Source organism: Nomascus leucogenys, chromosome 5 (genome assembly GCF_006542625.1).
Source record: "Nomascus leucogenys isolate Asia chromosome 5, Asia_NLE_v1, whole genome shotgun sequence".
Lineage (NCBI taxonomy): Eukaryota > Metazoa > Chordata > Mammalia > Primates > Hylobatidae > Nomascus > Nomascus leucogenys.
This window is the reverse complement of record NC_044385.1, coordinates 77,410,867-77,423,389: the sequence shown is the minus strand read 5'-3', so window position 1 is coordinate 77,423,389 and position 12,523 is coordinate 77,410,867. Positions and strand designations below refer to the sequence as shown.

Here is a 12,523-nt window from a genome sequence, read left to right as displayed (position 1 = left end):
GTTCAAGACCAGCCTGGTCAACATGGTGAAACCCCATCTCTACTAAAAATACAAAAAAATTAGCTGGGTGTGGTGGCGGGCGCCTATAGTCCCAGATACTTGGGAGGCTGAGTCAGGAGAATCGCTTGAACCCTGGAGGTAGAGGTTGCAGTGAGCTGAGATCACACCATTGCACTCCAGCCTGGGCAATAAGGGCAAAACTCTGTCTCAAAACAAACAAACAAAAAACAACAACCGGATCTGAAAGCAGAAGGGAAAAAGGCTCTGGGTGACGATAAACACGAAACTTGCAGAGGGCTGGCCTCCCCACATTGAGGCATTCCCCAGAATGCCAGAAACAAATGCCTTCAGAAAGGGGCCTCCAAATTCCCTCCTGGGAGACGCTATTCATCCGGAATGTAACGAGTAACCTGCCTTCATCTCTTTTTTTCACAGTTTTAGAAGCCAGTTGTTTGAAACTTTGAACTAATTAAAAATGTGTAAGCAACTCCCTTACTCCACCAATATTTAAGACAAAATCTCAGACTTTGTTAATTCTTAGTAATTTTATAATTTTGACAAGGCCTGTTGGCCTGCAATTTTGGGCTGTGAAAATGGCGAGACTGGTTGCAGTGCTGGAAATAATGACCTGTGGTGGCAGTGAAGTGACATATGGGATTTTTAACATGGAGATCCAAACTGCATTTATAATATAGATCATAAGGTTCTTCCTCAGCCTGATTTCACAGAAGTGTCCTGTAATTGAAGAACTGAACCTAGGCTGAAATGATTAAGCTAAAGCTTATATTTTCATTTGGCAGAGGAGTACAATAAAGGATCTTTCTGGTCTATAGGCCCTCTCATGTTTTTATAAGAAGGGTGGCTTTGCTATAACAGTTATTCGACTGCCCTCTCATTTTTTTTTTTTACGATTTGCTGCAGAAACAATGTCAGCGATGTGGATGTCTAATTCATACTCCTGAGCTCATTCTAAAACCAGGACACTATTAAGAAAAAAAAAAATATATAGAAAGTAAGGCAGATACTTTAGATACCCTGCCGGTTTTTTTTCCACTTGGAAATGGGACATCCATCTTACTTTAAATGTATTTCTAAGCTTCATTCAGGTCCATCATTCTGAAACATACTCTCCTGATGGGAAAAGGAGGGGGAGCAAAAGCCAGACACTAACCAAAGGAATGACAGACACTTTAAATTCTGACACAGCTTGACAGAGATTCTGGGATACCAGGAGGTTGATATGTAATTAGTTTGAGGAGGTGTAACTGCAGCTAGAAACACTTAAACATATCTAGCATACGTGTGTAAGTCCTTGGGACTGCAAGGACTTTGAAAGTTTATGAGAGGTAATGCAGGCCTGACATCCAGCAATGTACCATGCTTAATGATGTACTAAGACTCCTCTTGCATAAAAATTTGACAGTTCAAAATGCCTGAAGAGACTATAGCATTCTACACAGAGTCCTTTCTTCTACTCAGTAATTTTAATTCTCTCTAAACCACATTATGGCTTGTCATTTTCATTTGTAGCAAAATCATCCTGAGAAAGTCAGGATCTCAACAAATATTGGAGATCCGGAGATGACAGAAGCAGGGCTTGGAAACAAGAGGAACAGAATTAATATTCGTCTTGTATTAGGAAATGAAAGAAATCTGCCAAAAAGAACAAAACAAAAGAGACAAAAGAGGAAGATGTTAGCCTAAGCCTATCTCAAGGATTTGTTCATCAGGAAACTCCAGGCCTCTGTCTTACACTAGAGCTCGTGGGAGGAATCCTTACAATTATATTAGTCAAGATTTATCTTAAAAAGGGACTTATTCTGGCAGGATATTGAGAAATCAGATGAACAATGATTAGCTGTTGCAACTCTTCTAAGAAAAGCCACTGCATATGTGCTTATAAAACATGTCCTGAATGCAGTAGACGCAGCAGTGACGAAATCCAGCATTGGCTTTGCTCATGATCAAACGAGCAGTGTAGGAAGTGGATGGAACCTGGGGACTCATTTTTTTTTTGGCCTAAAATTCAGTGGAATATTCAAATATTTTGAAAGTTTTAATATAACACTGACAAGTCTCCAGTCCTTGTTTCTATGTCTCCTTAGAAAATGTGTACTTTGGGCCCATTTGCAGAACAAACTTACTGGACATGACTAGAAAATTAAGGATGGGTAAGATAGTCCAGCCCCCTCATTTAACAGTTGAGGTCAGGCCACTTGTCAATGGTGGGTCTAGAAAGAGAACAAACATCTCGGAACTCCCAGTTCAGGGCTTTCTCCTTTATACCTCAGCGGCACCTAGTCCTGAAGTGCCTGCCCCAAGGACTCCAAGTAAGAGGAGACAAAGCTTGTCCTTGCCTTTGGGCAGCTTACAATCTAATTGAGAAGCCAAGACCTTCACACGTGACAAATGTAACAAAAATACAAATGGGAGATGATACATTCTAAACAACATAGAGAATGAAATGCAGAAATAATAACCAAGTTTCCCTTTCCCAAGTTTTCTTAATCACCTTGGGGCCCTCCACCTACAGAGTCCTGGCTGTTCACTGCATCAGGGAGGATGGCAGCAGATAAACTTAGTAATTGAATTTCTGAAAATTTTGTTTTAACTCATAACAGAGGAAATGGTCTTGAAGGCCAAGGCTCTCTATTGCAAGAGCTGGGCTTCTGGAGACAGAAAAGGCTTTCTGAGCCAGGATAGGGCAAAAACCTAGAGCAGAGTGTTCACACTGTGAACCAGAAGGCAGAAGAACATGTGGGGCTGCAAGGGCAGCTTTTCCAGCTCAGATGCCAAGTTTGGGCTTCTGGTGGGAGGACGACGACTGGAAGGAACTTGACCAAAATCTGTGTGCCAGAAGGGTTCTAAGAAAGGATCATGGATCGAACCTCTCCTGGGCTGAGCCCTGCAGGCATTAGGATCCCTGAAAAGAGCAGGACTGTGTCTTCACTTGTTAGGGGGTGAGGGCAGCAGCTCAAGATGAAGTTCAGCTCAATTATAGAGAAATAAAGCAGTACTGCTTTTATGTCTGAGTTGGTGACTGAAAATTCATACTCTTTATAATAGGAGCTTCTTATAGGAGTTCTCAATGAAGAGCAGAACGTGTTATAATCTAACAGATGGTGAGCCCTTCATCACACTGTCTCATAGAGAGACCTCTAACTTCCCAGTTCAGTCTATCTGTGGCCCTACATGTTTGAGCCTCACTCTCCTCAAGCCTGGGGCAATGAAATATTAAATATGGACTTGTAGAGAAAGGCCCAATTATCTCCATAATTGACAAAGGAAAGACTTCTTGCAACTATTCTTGTTACGAAAAGGAAAATCATTCTTCTAAGCACAGGTTGAACTGCTCAGCTTCACTTCCTTTGTGTGCCAATAATAACATCAGAAGATGTCAGGGTCAGGTCAAAATAAAAAGGGGAGTGAGAGCATGTGGAACATTCCTTCCCTTCCCGAATCAGGTGATGTACAAAATAGAAGTTTCACAAATGTGGAGAAGGAGAGAAGGTTTAGAAAGAAGGAAGAATGATGGGATCATCTTAGTTTTCTTCGACTCTGAACTTTGTAACCTTGAAAGGATAGGACTTGGCTTTTTGTATCACATTTTTCAGCTACTTCTAACTTGTTATACCATCAGCGGTTAAAGGCAGCAGTATGGATGTTGAATAAAGATAGAAACTGTACTGGAGTGGAAAATATTTTCCATAAAGGCTGGATGGAGAACCAATGGCTTTGCTGTGGCTGTTACTGTGGTCCGAGGCTGGAGCAGGATTGTCATCAATACCACACTTCCAGTGAGGGCAGCAGAAAAGATTTCCCTGTGGTTCTCCAAAACCTGAAAGTCTCCCCATTTATAACCTACTCCATAGAGTAATTTTACTCATTGTTATTGTTTAAAAAACCTACTATCTATCTACATATGTATCTGTCTATCCAGATAACCTTTTGTGTACATAAAGTCACAATTTTTATGACACTCTCATCCGTGTCTGTGGGAGAGTGAAATGGCACCTTTGGAGAATACCCTAGCAATAGGGATCAAAAGCTTTAAAGAGTACACTTTTTACCCCAGCAATTCCAATTGTAGGAGTTTTTTCTAATAAGGAAGGATATGCACAAAGACCTATTAGAAAGATGTTTTTGGCAATGCTCTTTACAGTAGTGAAAAAGTGAATACAACCTATAGGACCAACAACAGGGAACTGGTGAATGAAGTACAGTGCAAAAATATAAGGGAATACCGTATGAATAGTCAAACTATTATAGAAATGAGTTTCCTGGCATATAAAGATGTTTGCACTATAGTTAGAAAATCAGACTATAAAACAAAATATACAATGCCATTTTTTAGTAAATTATTACCCAAAATGTTATATATCTACATAAATATATAGAAGCTCAGGAAAAAATCCTATAAAGGCAGATACCAACTTATGTATAATGGTTGCATCTGGATAGTAGGATTCTGGGTTTTCTTCTCTTTGCTAATCTGTATTCTCTGATTTTTCTGCAATGACTATGTATTATTTGTGTAGCAAAAAATTATTTTGAAATTGAGAAAAGCACCAGGCACATCAAGGTAAGGAGTAGTGGCAGTTATTCACTTTCGTTTCCTCTCTTGGGGGAAATCCTGACGATTCTGGTAGACCAGATATCCCTGAAGTACCACTTCAGCTTTTCAGGTGGGGGAAAAAAGTAGTCATGAGAAGTCTGCCTCCATTTTTCTTTCATACGCCGGATGGAAATCAACACCCTCTGTCGAGTTGAAGTCACACAACTAAAACTGACCTTTGAAACCAGAAGGACTACACCATATTTTTTTTTGGAAATGGATGCCAGCGTAGCAAAGCATCAAAGGAGTTGTCTGTGTCATATATTGTCCTTACCCTGTGATTTCCTGATGCATATCTTTGGTTATTGCTTTTTTCTTATCAACTGTCAGATAATACTGCCTAGCTTTTCAGGCCCCCATTCAGAGGACTCTGAATATACAGGCCCCACACCATGAAATAACAATCTAATGGACTCACACGTTCAGCTTCAGTAGATTCCTTCATCTCAGAGGTTTCATTTGCCACTTCCATGGTCCAACAGGTAAGGCTGCTACCTGCTTCTCAGACAAACCCCAAACACACACCTCTACCCTCTTCATAAGGGATATATCCTGTGTTTTAGAATAAACCACTCTCAATGGATAATCTTTTCAATTATCACCTTAAAAATGCAAATATCAAGTGAAAAGTGTTTTTCATCTAGATATTAGGTGGATCCTAGAGACTGTAGGTTTTAAAAATTAGAACCCAAAAGTAAGAGATTCAGATAAGCCACCTGTATCAGGGATGATTTAAGAGTGAGCTTGCATAACGAAGAAATGGGCTAGCTCGGTGCTCCTCAAACTTTCAGTACATACAACTTACTGGCCTCGGGAGGCCTGGGACTCTGCATTTCTAACAAGCTCCTGGTGATGCTGATGCAGTGGTCCCTGGACTACACTCTGAGCAGCAAATTTTCCAGTTTGGTGATTTTATAGGCTCTACCAAGCCATTAACACCTTCCCTGGGCAGCTGACAAAATGTGAAGCAGCAGGATGCCCTGACCCACAACAGTTGGCATTCTGTGGCTCTGAGGCTATGGCTGAGCCAAAACCTAAGTGGCTGCAAAACCCAGACCTGCCATAAATGCCACACACAGGCCTGTGGCCTATTAGTGTCACCTACCAGCTACATGCTAAATGGCCCCAGCCCTAAGAGGAGGGTCCAGGAACCTGACAAGTATCCCAAAGCCCCTCCACAGAAAGCTTCAATGCCTGGGGTTGTGGGAAGGGCCACCAGCAGCAGGGCCCTCTCTCTACAGTTAGGGAAAGCTGGAGTGAGGCCCCTGGCTTCTGGGGCGGGGAAAAGAAACCTTAAGGGTGCTCTCCCATACCATACACCTACAGGGACAGTAGCTATAGGTATACCAGATGTCCCATGCCTGGAATGCAATAGATACTACTGAGTAAAAGCTTGAATTCTGCAGTCACTTTGAAGGAAAAGCCACAGAAGAAGGCAGACTGGATAAGGAAATCAGAATGATCTGTCCAGACGTACAGCATTTCAGTGGTTTCTCACTGGTTTCTGCAGCCATGGCCACACACCAAGACGGAACATGTTATCACTGACACCATCGACCAACACTCAGCCCCTCATGGAGAACCCGATCCAGGGCTGCAGACTCATTCCAGCTGTGCCACAGCTCACCCTGAATCTCCTTTGAGGACAGTTTTGTGAATAAACATGACTGTTGTGCCAGGACATGGTCTTAAATGTAATAAAAATGGAAATAGTTCTTATTTGGGGTTCGTTGGCTGGAAGTTGCTCACTCAAGTGCTTCCAGCTCTGTGGATGGTAGAGTAGAAATTCAAAACCCTACGATTTTCCTCCAGTTGGAAATAAATACACCATCTCCCCAGTGCTTTTGTTTGTTTTATGTCAACTGCTGGGTTTACTACAGTATATCAAACAATCATTAGTATTACTAATAAGCCCTTTGGAAGCTAAGGAAGTAAAAAACTAATGAAAATAGGGGCAAACCTGAACTGAGACGCTCAAGATATACAACTAACTCTAACAGACTACATTCTAATTTAGACAATATTGGTGACTTTTCTTTATGACACTTTTACTGCAGCAGGGTGTGAAGCTGGGGATGGAAGGGGTAGATTTTTGAGTCTTTTCACAAACCTGTGAACACTGCCAACTCCATGCTAATCACAAAATTAAGCAAGTTCAATAGCTAAAATTGTTCTTTATGAGAATTAACAAACAGATTTGAGTTTTGCCTAGATCTTATGGAATAAGACTCTGGAAGAATATTTGTTTTGAGAATTATAGGGAAAGTATTTTACACAGAAGAAAAAATGAAGACTCTAACATTTACAAATGGATAAAAGTTAAATTGACTACTAGCATCTCTTCTGACACATTGATCTTCCTTTTCTGGAGATGTGATAAAAAACTGGTTCTAAAATGAGCAAAATCTGTCAATAAGTTATCATCTTCTCTAATGAAAACAGAAAGAAAATAATAAATACTTCATTATCCCAAGTCTGAATTTAGCTCTTGGATATGGAAACACAGATCATATGTATTCACGTATTCCCCATTGGGGAGGAGTTGTACAGTATGCAATCATATCTTTTCCATGTGTTGCTTTCAAAGCTCCTGCATTGGCTTATCACAAATGTAATCGCTTAATTGTATCACAATGAGCTCATCTTTCCCTCCAAAATGCTGAGGGGTTGCAAAAATGTGGCCAAGGCCAAAATCAAAACAGTTATTGCATCAGGATCCTGAACTTGTAAGAAAATGTTGAAATGACTGAGAAACTAAAGGGAGAAGGCAGCATTTATGAGGAAAGAGACAGCTGTGAGGAAAGAGACAGCTGTGAGGAAAGAGAGTCTCAGGGAGGGATGAGATGTTTTCCCAGACAGAGCAGCGAAGCAGCACTGACAAGCCCCGGTGGTGGCTCTAGACCAGCTATAGTGACTTGTAATTAACCAAGACACCTGGACTTGCCTATTTGAAAAACACCTGTGATCCACCTGACCCCTTTTCTCTCAATAAGAGTGTATCCAGGGGCCCAGAGCAGCAGCTGTGCCTAGTTGGGGCTGCTTCGAGGGCAACCCCAGGAAAGCAGCAGGGAGGATGTCGGCAGGGAGGGAGGCTATCTGAGTTACTGGAGGGACAGAGCAGGAAATTGGAAAAAGAAGGTAGGGCCAAAATGGAAGAGGGCAGGAATCTGAGGCCCCAGGAGGTTGAAAAACAGTTTCAGTGACTCACAGCCACCCGTCGTGTGTGCCTTTTTGCATGGCTTGGTACATGTTCCCAGGCTCAAATCAGCAGAGCACACTGTTCATGGCCTTTTCTCCCTGACTTCCACGGCCACAGAGAATTCTTCAGGGAACTGTCAAAGGGCTAGGAGAAGCCCTCTATCACTTCACCCGATCTTTTACCATTTGTGCTTTCTGCTGTCTACAAGGCATTCCTGCCATCACTGGCAGTTCCTAAGGTGCCAGCTAAAGAGTTCATGACTATCCTGAGTTTTGAGGAGGAACAGTTTTAGAGGCAAAATTAGGAGAGAAAATAGAGAAGGTTCCTTCAGAACAGCCTCAAATAGGACTAGTTAATTATTTGACTACTTCCTATCAGCTTATTCTGGGGCTAGATATCCTCAAAAAATGTCATATTTCCCTAAAAATATAATTTTTAAGTTCCTAATATCTTCTAAGAGTAATTCTCTAAGTATGATTATAATTTTAATTTGAATGGAAATATTCAATCACACATGATGCAAATTTCATTAGCATTACGTGGCAGAGTTGATTTTTTTTTCCTGGCATAATTATTGTTTTTCTTTTCTCCTGTTGATAAATAATTTCCCCCCTTTTATTTAAACCGCATAAGAATGTAAATTGTACATAGCGGCTTGATGATCTCACTAGATTTCTGGAAAAATAGGATTCTGGAAGTAAAAATTAATCTTCCATAGCAAGTATTATGATTTATTGAGATCTCCTGAGTGCCAATAGTGTGTTTAGCCTTTCAGAAAACATTGAAAAAAAAAATAAAAATCCTGTCTTCCTTGTCAATCTGAAAAAGGCAAATGAACCAGTTGCAACTGGAAAAAATTCATCCAGACAAAACCAAACCATCCATTAAAGAAGCCCCTCGGTCACGCCCCCCAGATCTGGACAGGGATAGAGGACAAGTCAGCGAAGTGCAGTTCCACGATCTGTGAGGTGGAGGAAAAGAGGACGATGCCCAGCAGTCCACATGCCTGCCCCTACCCTAGACCTGTGCAGTTCTGTGAGGGGAGGGGGACAAAAAGCAGCTGCTGCCTTTCACCACAGTCTCTCTACTGTGACCGACTTACAGGCAACTCACAGTTCAGAGAAGCTCAGGTTGATTCTGGCAGGCCCTTGCTTTAGGATTTACATTACAGGCCACGAGAGAGGATGCCCAGGCCTCCAGATTTTTATTCTGGGTCAAAAACAGAGCAAACAGAAAAGGTGTAAGTGCCTCAGTACTTCCCTGCTTCTTTCTTTCCTCCTTTCTTCCATCTCTTTGTAGAAGAGTTTCTTGGACATTCATATCTCAGCCTCCTAGAGCTCCTGGAAGGGCCCTTAAAGGCTTTCCAGCCTAATTGTCTTATTTACAGGGGAGGAAACAAAGGCCCAGAGAGGGTGAATGACCCAAGAGCATGTGGCTAATTCATGGTGGAACTGGGAGTAGAACTCAGGACACCTAACCACGCCACCACTCTTATACCTTTCGCTTAGTGATAACTTTTCTTTTTCTCCCATGGGGCAGCTGGCATGAGGAAGCAGCCCCATGCATTTTGAGGAAAAAGACAACTAAATAGAATGGTGCTCTCTGGAGAGAGGTCTCATTACAATCCCTAGTAATGAAAACTCAGCTGTGGACAAACAGGCAACAAGGTCGATGCTCTTGCTAGCTCACCCCAAGGAAGCATTTCTGCGCCTGTGAACTCAGGAACAAATGGGTAAAGGAGCATCATGTGAATGTTGTGTAAGAATCACTTGCAGACGCAGAAAAATCCACTTTGTAATAGTGAATGATTAGAATTAACTCTCAATTCCCAACAGGAGTCAGGAATCATTCAAAAGCCAGAGTCGAGAGGCTGACAGCAGTGGCAGAATGACAAGGAGATGCAGGAGCTGCTCCCAGGATGTCAAACTGGGACTGGGACAATGCAGCCGTAGGGCAGGGGCAGCCTGGGACCCTGCTGGACACAGACAGTGCCACCCCAAATCTCGACTGCGACTGGGAGAGGCCCTGTAACTAAATCATTCAGGATAAATAAGTCACTACCCTTCTCTCCACTCAGACCCCTGTGATTATGTAGTTTGTAGGGAAACATTATTTTAAAAATCTACTTAGGAAATATTTTTTTCTTATTGTAGCATTGTCAAATTGATACTTTAAAGGATTTAAGACTTTAGGTTTTAAAATTGTTTCCAAATATTTTCAGAAAGTCAACTATGTTACTCTTCACTGACTGCTCAAGGGGCCTTCTCCTGAAAGTGGGTGGGGCCAGGATTTATGCTCCTGGCTGGGAGAAGAGGCAGGCCAGGCACCGTGCTGGTGCTGAGGCAGGGACAGTCAACCCTCCCGGCTTCCCCTCACCCGCCCCGCCCTGGTATTCACTCTCCCCTTCTTCCTTATTAATGGAACCATAGCATGTGACAATGTAACCAAAGAAAACAACATTTTTCAGACTCCCTTGTAAGTAGGGTTAAACATGTGACCCAGGTCTGGCCAATAGAGATAAAAATTACTGTGTAGAGTCTCTGGGAAAATTCCTTAAAAAGTGGGGATGGCTCAGCTGGCAGGTACCTTCTGCCCTTCCCCTTTCCTTTTTCCTGCCCAGAACAAGGATGTGATGGCTGGGGTGGAGGAAGCCATGTTATAACTCTGAGACAAGACTGAGGAAGGAAGCCAAAAGCTGAGAACGGTGTAGTCAGATGACAAAAGGAGCTTCTACACCAGACCTGCACTGCCTCCTTGGACTTTTTTTTTTTCTTCTTCTTAAGGGTTAGAGGAAAACTAATCCCTACTTGTTTAACCATTATTTTCCACCATTATTTGTAGTCAAATACATTTCCTAATTGAAACACATATGCACACTCACTCACCAAGAGGCCCCAACACTGAAGAGTGAGGCAGGAACCACCAAACATTTAAAGTAGAAAGGAAGAGCAATAGCAGGGTATTGATCCCAGCTGCACTAATAGAAATTCCAACTCAGAGGCTGCAATTAAAATAAGAGAGGAAAACATCCCAAACCAAATTACCAGTTTTGATAACTACAGAGGTGTTGTGTTGTGACCCAGAGGACTGATTTGTGAGCTACAAATTGAGCTAAGGCTTCACACAAGTATTTTAGAAAAATCATTCTGAAAAGAAATGTAGCCTCTGGGCAAAACTGAGTGGAATGAAAACGGTGGCACAGAGAGACAGAGTTCAACTGAGCTTTCTCTGGTTTTAGGAATGCAGGAGCTTTGGGGAATGAGTGCAAATCTCTGAAGCATTATTCTCATTATTACTAATGGTTCTTAATAACTAAGGGGCAACATTGGGTCTCCGATTGGCTGAACTGACCAGAAATTGCTCAATGCAGTTATACTAATAATGAAATATAATTTGACACTAAATTACAAATCCAGATATAAAACTATCTGCTCAGTCTGTTATTGCAAAGGAAAACTAAGCCAGAACAGCAATAAATAGAATAATCCAATTAAGCGTCTCTCCATTTGGGAACTATTTAGAATTGAGAGTTTAACAGGCTAGTGAGATAGGGCAAAACAATTTAGTATTTACTGATTTAAACAATCAGGGCTTTTATATTAAGACAATTACTTTTGTTAATTTAAAATAAGTATTCAATCAATCTGAATGGCTTCGGTCATTTATGTAGTAATCTTAATCACTCTCAATTCTTTCTAGTTATGAGGCATAATTTCTCATGAGTACATTTACCTGTACTTTAATATTAAACACAAGCGCCTTTTTAATAACCAGAATGTCTTTGTGAACATATTCCTGATCATTTTTTGCTGCATATAATAACCACCTATAAGCCAGGAATTACAAATACAGGATGATGAATTGATAAAAATGTCTGTATTCTTTTAGCCACGTTTAAGTGGAAAAGTAATAGCTAAATTCCCTAATTATAACCTACATCGGTTATACATACTAATATATATGCATATCAATGTGCATATGTATTGGTAGATATGTATCGGCATGTATAACCAATGTAGGTTATAATTAGGGAATTTAGCTATCACTTTTCCACTTTAGCTATAACTGTTCCAACTGTTAACACACTTTGCAGGATTTTGCCAGAGATAGATGTTCCCTGCACTGGAGAGGGAAGGATATTTGCCTGCAGATGCAGACATGCAAGGGAAGAGATTTTGCAAGAGATGAGCTGGAGCAACCGCAGGGATCCAGGAATTGTGCTCTGAGCTTTCTGTTCGCCTGAGGGTAGCAGGTATCTGATAGATGTTTGTTCAGTAAAAGCGCTACCTCAGATTCTTCAGAGATGATGCTCCTAGAAGCATCCATAAGCAGCTGATAAAGCCTGGGTTATATCCTTCAGGCTGAATTTCTGTATGATCAGATTCTCCAGGAAAAGCCTCCACTTCCAGAGTTACAGCATCCTGTACCACATTTCTTTGGCAAAGATGCTTTGGTGATTCTTACCTACTATAAACCATGTACACACATGGCCTCTATGGTACTGACCTCTCCGGGGACCGTTAGACAATGCTGAAGAATGTTTAAAAGATACTTACTGCTCGTGGAGGACAGGTGGCTGTAGTCGGACCTGAAACACAAGACCTCAGTGTTAGTAGAATTCTTTATCCAAATGATTTATTCAAGCCAGAATTTTAAACAGTCGGTGGTAAGTAGCATTTACCTGGTAAAGAAATGTCACCAATTAAAAA

General features: G+C 41.5%; 1 protein-coding gene across 1 annotated transcript in view; it reads right to left on the bottom strand.

Annotated features, from left to right (window-relative positions):
• Positions 1 to 12,523, bottom strand: part of FAM124A (family with sequence similarity 124 member A) — a 68,753-nt gene that overhangs the window by 47,343 nt on the left and 8,887 nt on the right. The window contains exon 2 of the mRNA XM_003270112.3: positions 12,371 to 12,402. Within this exon, the coding sequence (XP_003270160.1) occupies positions 12,371 to 12,402 (32 nt within the window). The remainder of the gene's footprint in view (positions 1 to 12,370; positions 12,403 to 12,523) is intronic.